Below are 14,064 nucleotides of genomic sequence, written 5' to 3' on the forward strand. Positions count from 1 at the left end.
AGGTTGGAATCTCTGGAACTGTGAGCCAGCTCCAATTAAATGTCGTCCTTTATAAGCGTTGACTTGGTCACGGTGTCTCTTCACAGCAATAAAACCTTAAGACGGGCCTCAGTTGAGTAAAAGCCTCTTTCCCCATGTTTGCCCGTCACATGGCAACATCCCCGGATTCCTGCTAACCGTCCAGCCTTGCAGGGAGACTTGGATGCGGAGCTCCAGGAGTGTTGTGTTATATGCAGATGTGCCTTTCTTAAAAGAGACTGTGTGTCATTTCCCTTTAATTATTCTTTTTTTTTTTTTTTTTTTGGATTTGCTTTTTTCAAGACAGGGTTTCTCTGTGTAGTCCTGGCTGTCCTGGAACTCACTCTGTAGACCAGGCTGGCCTCGAACTCAGAAATCCGCCTGCCTCTGCCTCCCAGAGTGCTGGAATTACAGTCGTGCGCCACCACCGCCCGCCCCCTTTAATTATTCTAAGACCCAGCAGGCATTTGATCAATGCCTGGTAACTAAAATAGCACACAGGACGTGATTCGATTTAAATAAAGGTAGCCAAGTTATCTATAAAACAGGGATCGAAATACCTTCGTCATGAAGATTCCATGAAATAATGTTCCTACACACACAAAGGCAGAGTGGTGTGCCCAGCACGGGCTCATTATTCCCCTCCCCCTAAAGCAGAGTTGCTGGTGTGAAGCAGCCTGGCTCTTGGGGCTACTCTAACTGAACACAGTGGGTGCACACATGCCCCTGGAGTTCACGGAGCCAGCCTGCGACCCCAGCAGCCAGCTCCACGCCTCTCTGAGTTCTTGGTGAACGGACACTTTCTTATTGAAGTGCTGAGTTGTGTGCCGGACAATCTTCCTGGTTTTTAAGGCATTTGCTTTAGTTGGGTTTCTGTTGCTGTGATAAACACCCACCAAACCCCGCACGGGGATGGAAAGGACTTACTTGGCTTACACACCCGCGTCACGGTTCATTATCAAGGAAAGCCAAGGCAGGAACTGAAGCAGAGGCCAGGGAGGAATGCTGCCCAAGGGTTTATTTTCTCTAGATTATTCAGCTACCTTCCTTACACAGCCCAGGCTCATCCGCCTAGGGATGGATGGTACCGCCCACAGTGGGCGGGGCCTCCTGCATCAATTAGCAATTTAGAAAATGTCCCCATACATGCCCGCAGGCCACTCTGATGGTGGAAACTCCGCAATTGGGACTTTCTCCTCCTAGGTTTGTCTAGGCTTGTATCAAGTGGACAAAAGCTATGACATCAGCTTAGTGTCAACCCATGTACCCGTATAAATGATCAAATGACATGTGTGAAATTCTCGAAGACTTAAAAATATATTAAATTTTATATCCACTCTGCTTCTTCTTTAATAGTATTAGCATAGTATTTCTTTCTCACCCCTCTACCTCAAATTTTATTTTTATATTTAAATTAAGGTTCTTGCAGTTATCATATAGTTAGATTCATTAAATAACTTCTGACTACCTGTGTCTTTTGGTTTTCAAGCTGTACTCATCGAAAGTGGTTATTGATAAATCTGTTTTGACCTGTTTTCTGTCTCTTGCCTTTTTTTCTCTCTGGATACTGAATTTTTAGGTGTGGGACATCTGATTGTGGGTTTGTGCAATACATAACTGCTTTCACAAAGTGACCCCTAGGTGAACGGCATGTGGTGTCCATACATTTTGCTGTCATAGTGATTTGATTGTCAGCAACAGGGCAAAAGAGGAAAGAACCTGTGTGTTTCCAATTTCGAACTTAGTTACAGTTAAGTTTGTGGAATAGGCAGGTCTGTGTCCCAGGTCTGTGACTACAGAGAAGACACTCTCTTGCTCTTGTACAATGTCTTTGACTAGAAGGTAACACTGATGTGACTTTTTGGCGCACAGACGGTCATTTCCAGACAGTGTCCACTAGGTGGCGCCATTGCCGCGTCTCTCTCAGGCTTAGCTCAGGATGGACGGGAGGTTCTGCTGCCAGCTTCTAAGGTGCCAGACAAACTTAGTAACTCTCATTCTGCTGTCAACTCTTTCCCTCTTACATCATTTCTTACAGCATGTCCACTTCTTTCATGACTTCTGTTTAGCTACCCGCTGGGGACACGTATTGTACCTTGTGAGACAAGCTCTCCCTCTCTAGTGCACTATGTAGCCCCACTGGCCTCGAACTCTTCCTGTCTCAATCTTCCTGCCTTAGCCTAGCAGATGGTGGGACTTTGAATAGGACTACATCCCAGATCCGCAGGTTTGACAGCTCCCTCGCCCAGGCTGTCCCTGAAGTTACATAGTTAGTTGTTCTCCTTTATTAAAATATGAAACTGATTTGTTTTTTGTTTTTTCTTTTTTTTCAAAGATTTATTTTCTAGCTGTCTTGTGAGCCGTCATGTGGTTGCTGGGATTTGAACTCTGGGTAGTGGTGGTGTATGCCTTTAATCTCAGCACTTGGAAGGCAGAGGCAGGAGGATTTCTGAGTTTGAGGCCAGCCTGGTCTACAGAGTGAGTTCCAGGACAGCCAGGGCTACACAGAGAAACCCTGTCTCTAAAAAAACAAAACAAAACAAAACAAAAAACAACAAAAAAACAAAAAAACAAAAACAAACAAAAAAACCAAAAAAAACCAAAAACAAACAAAAAAACCAAAAAAAAAAAAAAACCCCAAAAAACAAAAACCCCAAAAACCAAAAAACTGAAGTTAGATTGTTAGTAACCCAGTTTCTAGAAAAATCAAATTCTAGTGAGTCCATTCCTCACAGAAAATGTATTTTAGAACCTAGGCAAAAGGGCGAATTAGGCAGCAATTAGTTTTTAAAATGCAGATTAATACTTTAACTTGTTTTCCTTTCATGGAGTTTTTGATATCTAACTTATTCTAAAAAGAAATCCCCCACCAGGGCTGGAGAGCTGGCTCGGTGATTAGGAGCACTGGCTGCTCTTGCAGAGGACCCAGGTTTGATTCCCAACGCCTACACAGAGATTTATAAACATCTGTAACTCCAACTCCCTGGGATCTGATGCCCTCTTCTGACTTCTGAAGGCACGAGGCACAAACATGGTGCATTTATAAAATCCAGGCAAACACTCATATGCATATAATAAAATAAATTAATTAGAAAAACACAAGAATTTCTAGTGACATTTAAGTAGAGATTCGGGAGTTGTAGACGCCATGAATGCCCAAAGGTTGGGCGGAACAGCCTGCAACTGTGTGCCCTGCCACACTCTGGCCGGTCTGCACACACAGCTCTTCATCCCGGGTGATCTGAAAGGTATGAGTTTCACTCTGACCAGATTCTGGCCGCTCAGGCAAGCCGGGTTTCTAAAGTGTCCACTGAAACCCAGTTTTCTCCCTACACGGTGTTTGTGCTAAAAAGGACACCATCTCATTGGAAGAACGAACAACATTATGTTGTCCTCAGAGACCTGCATCTCCCTCAGTTTCCCCAAATGTCACACAAGGATGATAGCTATACCAGCTGGAAGAATTCAGTGAGGGTTGGAATAATGTCTCTAGAATCTCAGGCATTGACCGTCCGTCAGTCAACAGGGGCTCAGCTGTTACCTGTGAACCCTGCCTACTTTCCAAATTTCCAAGTCATCCACGGACCCTTTCACATGGTAGAGGCAGTAGCCCAAGGATCTCCGCTGTTGCAGGTGAAATATATTTAAAACTTATCTCTATGTATTAACAATAAAACATATACAAATTTGGGCTGGAGAGGGGGTTAAGAGCACTGGCTGCTCTTCCAGAGATCCTGAGTTCAATTCCCAGCCAACCACATGGTGGCTCACAACCATCTGTAATGGGATCTGATGCCCTCTTCTGGCATTGGGGTGCACAGGTCGATGGAACACACACACACATAAATAGATCTTAAAAAAATGTACACAAAACTAGGTGAGTAGAATACTAACAAAATGTAAATATAACTATGGGGATTTGAGTTTTTGTTCTTTCCATTCTTTTATATTAAGAGTTTTTCAATGCAGTTGACACATAATATGCGAGAGAATAAATAAAAAGGAATAACAAGACAGCAAATGCAATGAGATTGTTATATTCTCTGGAACTAGCATGTTATGGTTGGGCCAGGTGTTTAGGCTTTGGTGCAGACTGGGAAATGATGGGGTACTGTGGGAAAGTGGAGGAAAGGCCTAGAGGTATTGAGGATCCCCTGGGCTGGTCCGTGGGACCTCAAAACCCTTCTTCTTTCTCCTTTAGCTCCCTGGTTTGTGACACGAGTGTTTTTCTCCAATATATATCTCAGGATTGCTTCAGGTTCTCAGTAATAGCGACGAAAATCTAAGATCCACAGAGACAATTCACTGGCATGGACTCCCACGCCTTTTCTGACTAATCTATAATAACTAACAAGCAAAAGTCACAATCTATCATCACACTTGGAGCTGACGACAAAACAAAACCAAATATTAAGATATTGAATCAATATAATAAATTGTATTAAAAATGGAAATAAACATGGCCCTGTACATAAGAAGGTGAAACATTTTGTATTGCACAGTACCACGGTCTTGTTATCTCATGGACCCACCACCAGAGGGAGCTACGGGTTAACATTTGGACGAACAACAAGAAAAGATTCCAGCTTGTCAGTGGGACCCCGGGAAGTGAGACCAGGAGGGTCATACTGGTTACCACGTCCCTGGAGGTTTGTGGTGATCCCCCCCCCCTTTTTTGGCAGGTCTGCTTGGCCTGTTGAGGAACATGACCTGCTGCAGGGACAGAGCTGCTACATCAGGCAGGTATGAGGCTACGTTGGCACCTAAATGTGGCATCTCAGAATCCCTGGGCTCGGGACTGAAGCTATCAGAACTGACAATTTCCACCACTATTCTGCCAAGCCAGGGAGTCTATCTGAGCGTTTCTGTTCCCAGTGGTGAGATGAATTTCCAGTATATCCTTCAAGGTATATTCAACACTCAGGAAAAATTTACTATAGCAACTGAACTCATTAGACCAGCCAAAACGCCTGTTGTAAAGAGTCGGTATTCCTTAAATGCTTGGGGATAGAAATATTTCCTTTTCCTTCTTTAGAACTGGGAATGTTTTTATGGTGCACATAAGTTATCTTGGGGATGGGATCCGAGTCTGAACATGAGCTGCCTTTAAGATTCTCACTCTCTGAGCATAAGATGGAGGTACTTTTTTGGACGATATTTAAAAAGTGCAGCCAGTCTCAGAAGCTCCAGTAGAATTTCACACTTGTGCCCTGTCAGTCCTCAAAAGGTTTCAGGTACTGGAACATTTCATATTCAAATGTCAAATCGGAGACGCACCACCTGTGTAATGACATCTAAGTGGCCAGGTTTAGTGTCCCCTCCCCACGTGTCATACATGTCTAATCCCCCCCCCCCCGACAGCAGAACCCATACGGTGGTTTTCCTTGCACTCACAGAAGACCATTCCCAAGGATTCCCATTAAGTATCTTTACCCCTCAATTCACTACATCCTCACAATGGCCTCACAAAGAAGAAGCATCTGTCCTATCAGAAAAGGAAAAGAGCCAAGATTCGGGAGAGGTGCAGCCACAATGCCACACACAAGGCCGCTGTCCCCGTCAGGGATAATGGCACACGCATGGAGAGCAGGGCCCTGTTTAGATTCCCGGAAGCACAGGTAGCATTTCCGCTGCTTGGCCTGGTGCCTCTCCAGTCCGCTACATTTTGCCACTCAGCACGCTATGGGCCTTACGGGGAAAGCCCTACTGGGTTTCTTACTGAACAGCCTTGTGCGTGCCACGGAGGAAAACAATTTGTGGTCAGCAAGGTGGTTTTCCGGGGCAGAGAATTGCGAGACTACGTGAAACCTTAATTCTGGCGCAGTGACTTCTGACTTGTTATGGCGCCATAAGATTCAACTTTTCAAAGACTCAATCCGTGCCCCTGGGATGTGATCATAGGAAACATCACCAAGGCTTTGGTGTGACACCGAGGAGGCCATGTGGAAAGAGGAGTCACAGGCAGGAAGTGTCATGGTGTAACTGTAGCTACCCGGCTCAGCACATACTGAAGACTTGAGAGTCCGTGGAAAGTTTGTATCCAGCCAAAGGGAAACTTTCCACTCCTCCCGCAGGACAGTCATCCCCTGCATGCTATGGTGAGACACGCCTCCCCGACACCTCAAAGATGCATTCGCAACTTTTATCATTCGTGAAGGGATGGATTGTGGATACTTGTTACTCTTCATTGACACCGATAGGACCAGTCCAAAACAATGGGGAATCTAAATTGATCATTCATTGCTGGTGTGACAGTTTTTAGCTGGGGAGGAGGAGGCTGGAATCTTGGTACAAATGAAGTTTAACAACTATCTGTATAGTTTGCCAGCCTCCAAAACAACAGATCGGCAGGTGACTCTGCTACCACGTCCAGCAAACAGGAAGAGAGAGAGAGAGAGAGAGAGAGAGAGAGAAGACTGAGAGGAAAAAGGGCAGGTTGAGTTTCTGCGAAAGAGGTGGGGGGGGGGGTGGCAGAAGGTCACAGAGACCCTGTACGGTGTAGCCCAGGTGACCAGAGAAGAAGTGGTCCCAGAAAAACTTAATGTCCTGTTTTACTGACTTCAAATTAGCCACAGTGGTAGGCACTTCCCTTTCTTATTGAGGAGGCATTGACACCTGTACTTTCACCCCTACTCCTGTTCCTAGACACCAGACGGCCCACATGTGGAGCCCAGAATGCTCACCCGTTGCTAGGGTTTGAGAACGAACGGCTCATCCTCCAAAGTCTCCCACTGAAATGTGGTAGCCCATGTACTGCGAAGAGGGGCCTTGGAAAAGAATTCATGTCTTGTGGGAATGGATTAGCCCCTGAGAGCCAGTCAGCATAAGACATTGCCCTCGCCCGCCATGCTGTAGGGCTCAGAGGCCCACCCACGTTCATTTCCCATCAACAGCGACGTCTTCAAGGCCACTGTAGGTTTCCTCTTAATTTTTGGCCCACTTTTCTCTTTTGTAATCAAGGTGATTTATTCTTCTCTTTAGACTAGTTTTCTTGGCCAGTTTTGGGCTCCCGGAAGATTCTAGAATGCTGTAGGAAATTCCATATGACCAACAAGCGTCGACTCTAGCCCCAAACCCTAACTACCACACACACCGTTCCCAGCGACGGGCATTAATTAGTTCAAGCACCCACAGAGTTAACAGACAGTCACAGACACAGCCTCACCTTTCCAAAGAAATGCTTAGTGGACACAGCCAGGGCGTCGAAGCCGTGGACGGCTTTCTTCAGCTCCCTTCGAGTCAGAGCCAGCTGCCTGGCCTGCCACTCACACCTGTCCCTCAGTCGCTGGACCACCTGCCGCTCCGCCTCCCGGGCCTGCGGGTCAGGCTTGGGTGCGAACTCGTTTCGAGGAGGTGCGGTCCTCTGCTTCGGGTGCCCTGTGAAGAAAGGAAGAGAATCACTGGTGATATTCCGTTCACAGAAGCTCCCCAGGCCCGTGGGACAGGGAAGGAACAGCCCGTGGTTAGTCATTTTAAGTATTAAACAGACACAATGGGCAGGGACTGAAATTATTTATTTTGTTTACATGGTTTCAAGTGCAAAGTTTACGCTTAGAAAACAGTAACAAACACACCACCAAATTTCTTTCAGCTTCCATTTCTTTAAGGCCTGCTTGGAAAGACGTTTTTTTTTTTTTTTTTTTTCTTTCTTGTTTCTTAAAGAGGATTTAAACAATGAATAAACATTATTAGAAAGACCTTGTAAATAAAAGCATCCAACAGCCAAAGGCCCACAGCCCGTTTCCTCGTAATGAATTTACGGACAGTCAGAATCGGCACTCGAGGCGGACGCTGCGGGGTTTCACATTACGTTCTTCACTTTCTGAACTGAAGCTGTTTTCTGTACTTATCGCCCTTAGAGAAAGGTCTGCTGGGAAATCAAGCCGGCACCCGGCTTCTGAGAGCACGGCCGCTCCTCCCTCAGTATCAGAGAGTAATGCTGCAAGCCCCTTCCTGCCCTCCTCTTGTGACCTTGTTGGGCACCGTCAAGGTCAAGTGATAGCATCTATTCCTGGGGCTTAGTTCCCACTACACCAATGTCTTGGGGGGAGGCCCAGTGTGACTTCCTATCATGCCCACAGCTACAAATCTGGTCCAAGGCATCCTTTTTTTTTTTTTTTTTTTTTTTTTTTATGCAAGTACTCTGTAGCTGTCTTCAGACACCCCAGAAGAGGGCGTCAGATCCCATTACGGATGGTTGTGAGCCACCATGTGGTTGCTGGGATTTGAACTCAGGACCCTCGGAAGAGCAGTCAGTGCTCTTAACCACTGAGCCATCTCTCCAGCACCCCTCCCCCATCCCCCTTCTAATCTTCATTACATAACAAGTAGAGTGATCTTTCCAGAGATGCCAGGCGGTTCATCACCTGCCTGAAGTCTGCATGTTCCCATCGCAGTGTGAAGGAACCGATCCTTCTCCACACTACTCTTGAGGCGAATGAGAGCTCACATAGGAACCGGAAGTTAGCTCACTGAATGAACCGGAAGCTGGGTTCCTGGGGCTGAGGGCAGGGTTAGGGAGGTACAGAAGAGGGGCCTTTTGGGCTGAAGTTTGAGGAAGGAAAAGCCCCGGGAAAGAGTTCAGGGCACACAAGGTCATCCTGGCCGAGGACCCCTGGACCACCATCCCCCACTGAGGCGCAGAGGCAATGCTGTCCCGAGGTATCCAGGGGGCTGCAGGTGGCCAGGATCTCAGATGCAGTCTCCCTGTGTCCAGGCCGATGTCCCTATGTCACCTGAAGTCTTCCAGGGGTTCTTTTCTCTTCTGATTTTCACCCTTTTCTAAAACCCCAGGGAGCAAGATGCAAATGCAGGGTCTGACGCACAGGGACACAAAGCAAGGTGACCATCCAACGGGTGACTCAGGCGCAGGCTGATAATGTTAATGGGATCATCTTTCTCTTAAGTCATCCGAGACTGTGCTAGACCTCACGGGCAACATGGCGCTAATTTCTGGGACTCAGGCGGAGGAACTGCACCCCAAAAACTGTCTTTCGTGTGATCAAAAATATGTTCTATTCAAGAAAAAGCACTAGTACGTTTTCGACAGCTCGGTCTTGAATTGCGCGTGCGTCACCATGGCGTTCTCAGAATTGAAAAACTAAAACCAGTTTCCTTCAACTTCTCAGAGAAGGAGGGGGGAGAGATTACTGCCGCGACCCTCTGGAGTCTGGGTCTAAAGTTCCTTTTCTCCCCAAATCACTGTTCGTCATTTTACGGTTGTGAGATGGCTGGCGACTTTTTTCAAACATGCTAGTACTTTAGTTAAGGAGCTTCTGCAGTTGGCACCTGGCGCCTTTATGATTGAAGGTACTTCATTCAGAAGTGAAAAGTAACAACAGCAAAATGTGTCTTAGCCCATTCACATTGCCGTGTGTGTGTTTAATATATTTCATTTATTTCATATATAAAATGTATATTACTATAATTGTAAATTTAATATATAATTATGTCTGCATATTTAACATATAAAAATATATAAAGATTTATCTTATTTTACTTCTGTATATATGCATGTGCTCGTGTGAGCATGTGTGTGAGCACACAAACGGGCCAGAAAAGGCCTAGAAGTTGGATTGATGCGCAGCTGTGAGTCACCTGACATGGGCACTGAACTCAGCATCTCTGCAAGAGCAGTATGTCTTAATGGCTGAGCCGTCTCCCCAGCCTCCTGTCTTACATTTTTAACCATCAGGTTCACTATTGTCTGGGAAGGTTTCCATAACCTACCACATATATTTTTCAAATTTTATTTCATATGTATGGGTGTTCTGCCTGCATGTCTGTGTGTGCCCCACATGAGTGCAGCGCTCATAGAGGCCAGAAGAGGGCGTCAGATCCTCTAGAACTGAAGTTACAGACAGACAGTTGTGAGCTGTCCTGTGGGGGACTGGAAGTCGAACATAGGTCTTCTGCAAGAGGAACAAGCGCTCTTACCTGCTGAGCCATCTCTCCAGCCCCAGCACTGACCATATTTAAGAGTGTTGTTGTTATTGTCTTAGCTGGGGTTTCTATGGCTACAGTGACACACCTTGACCAAAGAGTAAGTTGGGAAGGAAAGAATGTATTTGGCTTACACTCCACATCTTCCACACTGTTTATCACTGAAGAAAGCCAGGACAGGAACTCAACCAGGTCAGGAACCTGGAGGCAGGCGCTGAGGCAGGGGCCACGGAGGGTGCAGCTGACTGGCTTGCTTCTCCTATCTTGCTCAGCCTGCTTTCTTACAGAACCCAGGACCACCCACAATGGGCGGGGCCCTCCTCCATCAATCACTGATCCAGGAAATGCTCTACAGCTGGCTTTTACAGAGGCATTCTCTCAATGGAGGTCCCCCCACCCTTAGTGATTCTGGTTTGTGTCAAGTTGACATAAAACTATCCAGAATAGTTATCATTAGGTTAAAAAAATATACTCAGTATAATGTACATCATAAACATAGACCATAAAAGGAGCCAGTGAAATGCTACCATTGAAAGTCACTTTTAAATGGGTATTATTATTCTGTTGCTTTCATTCAAGTACCCCAAAGTTCCAGAACTCGACTGAGTGCACGGGTCAGCTCACGTTTCACCTCTAGGGGGCGCCTAGCCACCGACAACCCTATCCACGTCAGAGGCCGCCCGAGAACATCAACTTTTGGGACCAACACAATAAGCTTAGCTACTTTGTGACACACCCAGCGAAAAGTCCTTGTTTAGGACTCTTGTTGACTCCTCTGCAACTGTCATGGTTTATCCAAATCCCAGTCCCTAGAGCCGAGGCATTAGGACGGAAGCGCCAAGCAATCAGGTTGACTGCGGAGTTCACTATTATTAGTTATTATTAGTAAAAAAAAAAAAAAAAAAAAAAAAAAAAAAAAAAGGGTTTGCGGTGGCGAATCTCAGTGGTCACTGTGGATGTACAAACTGACAATTTTTTTCAGTATCATGCAAGGATCCTACATTCCCGCGAGAGCTCTACTTTTAAATTACCAAAGTTCAAAAACCGACATGAGTACTGTCTCGCCGTGATCTACAGATAGCTGGTTTTTTTCTTTGTCTTTCGAGACAGGGTTTCTCTGTGTAGCCCTGGCTGTCCTGGAACTCACTCTGTAGACCAGGCTGTCCTGGAACTCAGAGATCCGCCTGCCTCTGCCTCCCAAGTGCTGGGATTACAGGCGTGCGCCACCACTGCCAGGCCAGAAAGCTGATTTTTGATGAATGCTTCACGCTAGGATTTTTAGGGCCCCAAATACTTGATTCTTGTTATTGAACATCTTCTCTGTGTCTGGTGTCATGCAGGGTTCTGTGGGCGAGCATGGAACCAGGCTCATGGCGGGGCTGCAGCCAATCACTGTCTAAACGGAAGCATCACCCGGTCCTCTGGCTCCTCGCTACCCAAGCCACTTCTTGTTCCCTCATGGGTGGGGCTAATCTGAACTCCCGCTGCCTGAATCCTGCCCCAGTCAGTTTCTTTCGAGCCATCCTACTGACTGCATAAATCAGGTTAGGGCAAAAGGACGCTATGCTGACCTCAACGACATGTGACAGCTTACCCCCAGGGAGAAGCCAATAACTGGACATCAGCACAAAGGTGAAAGTCAACAGTTGTTTGCGTGCAAAGGCTGAGCCTCGCACGGTTTCCGTGCAGACGTTGAGCACTGGGGTGGACGTGGTGTTTGAAAATGGAAAGCGAGTATTAAAAATTCATTTGCACCATTCGGTCACTACCCAGGGGATTGCTGTGGATGAAACGGGGCGATTTAATTAGATCTGGAAAGCTTATCGGACACAGCCACGGAGCTGTGCTGGCGTCCCCACGTTGATAATGTGACAGGGGGCCATGACCTTCACACTTGTAAACAAGGTGGAAGCAAGGACTGGACACGGCTTTGATAGCTTCTCAGTTGGAGAAGTCCTTGGCGGACTTGGTCATTGTCCTTACAGAAGCAGAACCCACGGGCACATAAGCCAAGTCCTTTGCGGACTTGAAGAGAGCTTTATTTTTATGAGTAAATACAGTTCAGAAGGTTTTGAAGGATGGAACGATATTTTCCTATTTAGTATTGGCAGCTGTTTGCCGGGAGTTTCTGCCAGGCTGGTTGGTTTTGTTCCTGGGGAAGAGGAAACCTTGTTTGAGGAATTGTCTCCATCTGATTGGCCTGTGGGATATTTCACCTTCGTTCTGCCTAAGTTTATTTGATCCCCCTTGACCTCTGAGGAGGAAGGAGGCTTGGGGGTTGAGCAAGTAATTAATTCCGCTGAAATGTTGACAGTTTCTAAGCGCCCCTAAACCACAGGGTCTAGAGAACTTCTTGCCTGGTTAGACAAACCTATGGAGCGTGTTCCAAAGCAAAAGGGAGATGCTGACACTGGGGGAGTGGGGAGGGAGGCTTTTTTGGCTCCCATGCTAAGGACCTTCACCTGGATGCTTCTCTCTGTCCTGTGTCTGATCCTTTATAAACAACAGGTCCGTGAAGGAGCGGCCTCACTGTGTGTGCGGGCACAGCGGGCACTGGCAAGAAGCAGGGAACCAAACCCTCATGCCCCACCACCCAGAAGGCAAGCGGCAAACTACTTTAGGAAACAACTTTGGCCCAGTTGAAAGAAGTTAAGCATTTCATTACCACACAACCCACATATCCGGCCACTCAGGTATTTGTTTACCAATGAGAAATGAGTGCAGTTATCCACATCACGACACCCACAAACACAGTAGCTGCTTGACTTTGGTTCCAGTAGGCAATCGGCCCCAGGGGACCACTGTCAGGGAAATAAGTAAGCGGGGCATAGTGGTTTGAATGAGAATGTTCTCCATAGGCTGATGTATTTGAACTTGGTCCTCAGCTGCAGCTGCTGTTTGGGGAGGTTTAGGGGATGTGGCCTTGCTGGAAGAAGTCTTCCCTAGGGGCTGGCTTGGAGGTTTCAAAGCCTCCTATTATCCTCAGTGCCTGGTTTTTGTTTGTTTGTTTGTTTGTTTGTTTAAGCTTTCTGCTTACAGGAGGGGTTGTGAGCACCTAGCTTTTTTATTGAAAGCTACTGTACTGGCTGGTTTTGTGTGTCAACTTGACACAGGCTGGAGTTGTCACAGAAAAAGGGAGCTTCCATTGCCTCCATGAGATTCAGCTGTGGGGCATTTTCTCAATTAGTGATCAAGGGTTGGAGGGCCCATTGTGGGTGGTGCCAGCCCTGGGCTGGTAGTCTTGGATTCTATAAGAAAGCAAGCTGAGCAAGCCAGGGGAAGCAAGCCAGTAAGAAACATCCCTCTATGGCCTCTGCATCAGCTCCTGCTTCCTGACCTGCTTGAGTTCCAGTCCTGACTTCCTTTGGCGATGAACAACAATGTGGAAGTGTAAGCTGAATAAACCCTTTCCTCCCCAACTTGCTTCTTGGTCATGATGTTTGTGCAGGAATAGAAACCCTGACTAAGAAAAATTGGTACCAGAAGTGGGGTGTTCCTGTGACAGATTCTTATCTGTCTGGAATTGTAAGCCCAAATAAACTCTCCTGTAAGTTGCCTTTGTCATTGACAAATCTTTGCACAGCCTTTAGGAACTTATACCTGACTGGAATGGACAGTAAATGAAAGACAGACAGACAAGCACACAGACACAAAGCTAGAATGGGTGGTCTGGGATCTTGGATGGATCCCAGCCAAGTACCAGAAGTTCAGCATGTTTATTATATAGCAAGGTGGGGTTATTCCATACAGCTCAACAGATAGCTGGGTTTAACTATCTCAGTGGGGGATGTCTGTAGGGGAATGGTCTTCAGTCCTTAAACACCTGGGGGACAAAGCTATGGTGGACATCTTGCACGCACTGTCTCCCTCTGAGACCAAGACCGTGGGGGGTGGGGTCCTGGACATGCTGAACCCATGCCCCGGACTCACATGGACTCAGGAATTCACTCGCTCAGGGCTTCCTCCTCTCCTACAGGGCACAGCGATTTATCACAGCAACAGAATATTAATTAACCAATGAAAAGAACGGGGTGATTAAAGAAGACAGTAAAATAGCAACGTATCATGTGATTCCATTTACATGAGACTTTAGAGAACACAAAC

At 46.6% G+C, this 14,064-nt stretch overlaps 1 protein-coding gene across 1 annotated transcript in view; it reads right to left on the reverse strand.

The window, feature by feature from the left end:
• Mtus2 (microtubule associated scaffold protein 2) overlaps nucleotides 1-14,064 on the reverse strand; it is a 358,083-nt gene that overhangs the window by 67,641 nt on the left and 276,378 nt on the right. The window contains exon 7 of the mRNA XM_052168367.1: nucleotides 7,184-7,395. Coding sequence (XP_052024327.1) covers nucleotides 7,184-7,395 — 212 coding nt within the window. The remainder of the gene's footprint in view (nucleotides 1-7,183; nucleotides 7,396-14,064) is intronic.

The sequence above is a fragment of the Apodemus sylvaticus genome, chromosome 22 (assembly GCF_947179515.1).
Source record: "Apodemus sylvaticus chromosome 22, mApoSyl1.1, whole genome shotgun sequence".
NCBI lineage: Eukaryota > Metazoa > Chordata > Mammalia > Rodentia > Muridae > Apodemus > Apodemus sylvaticus.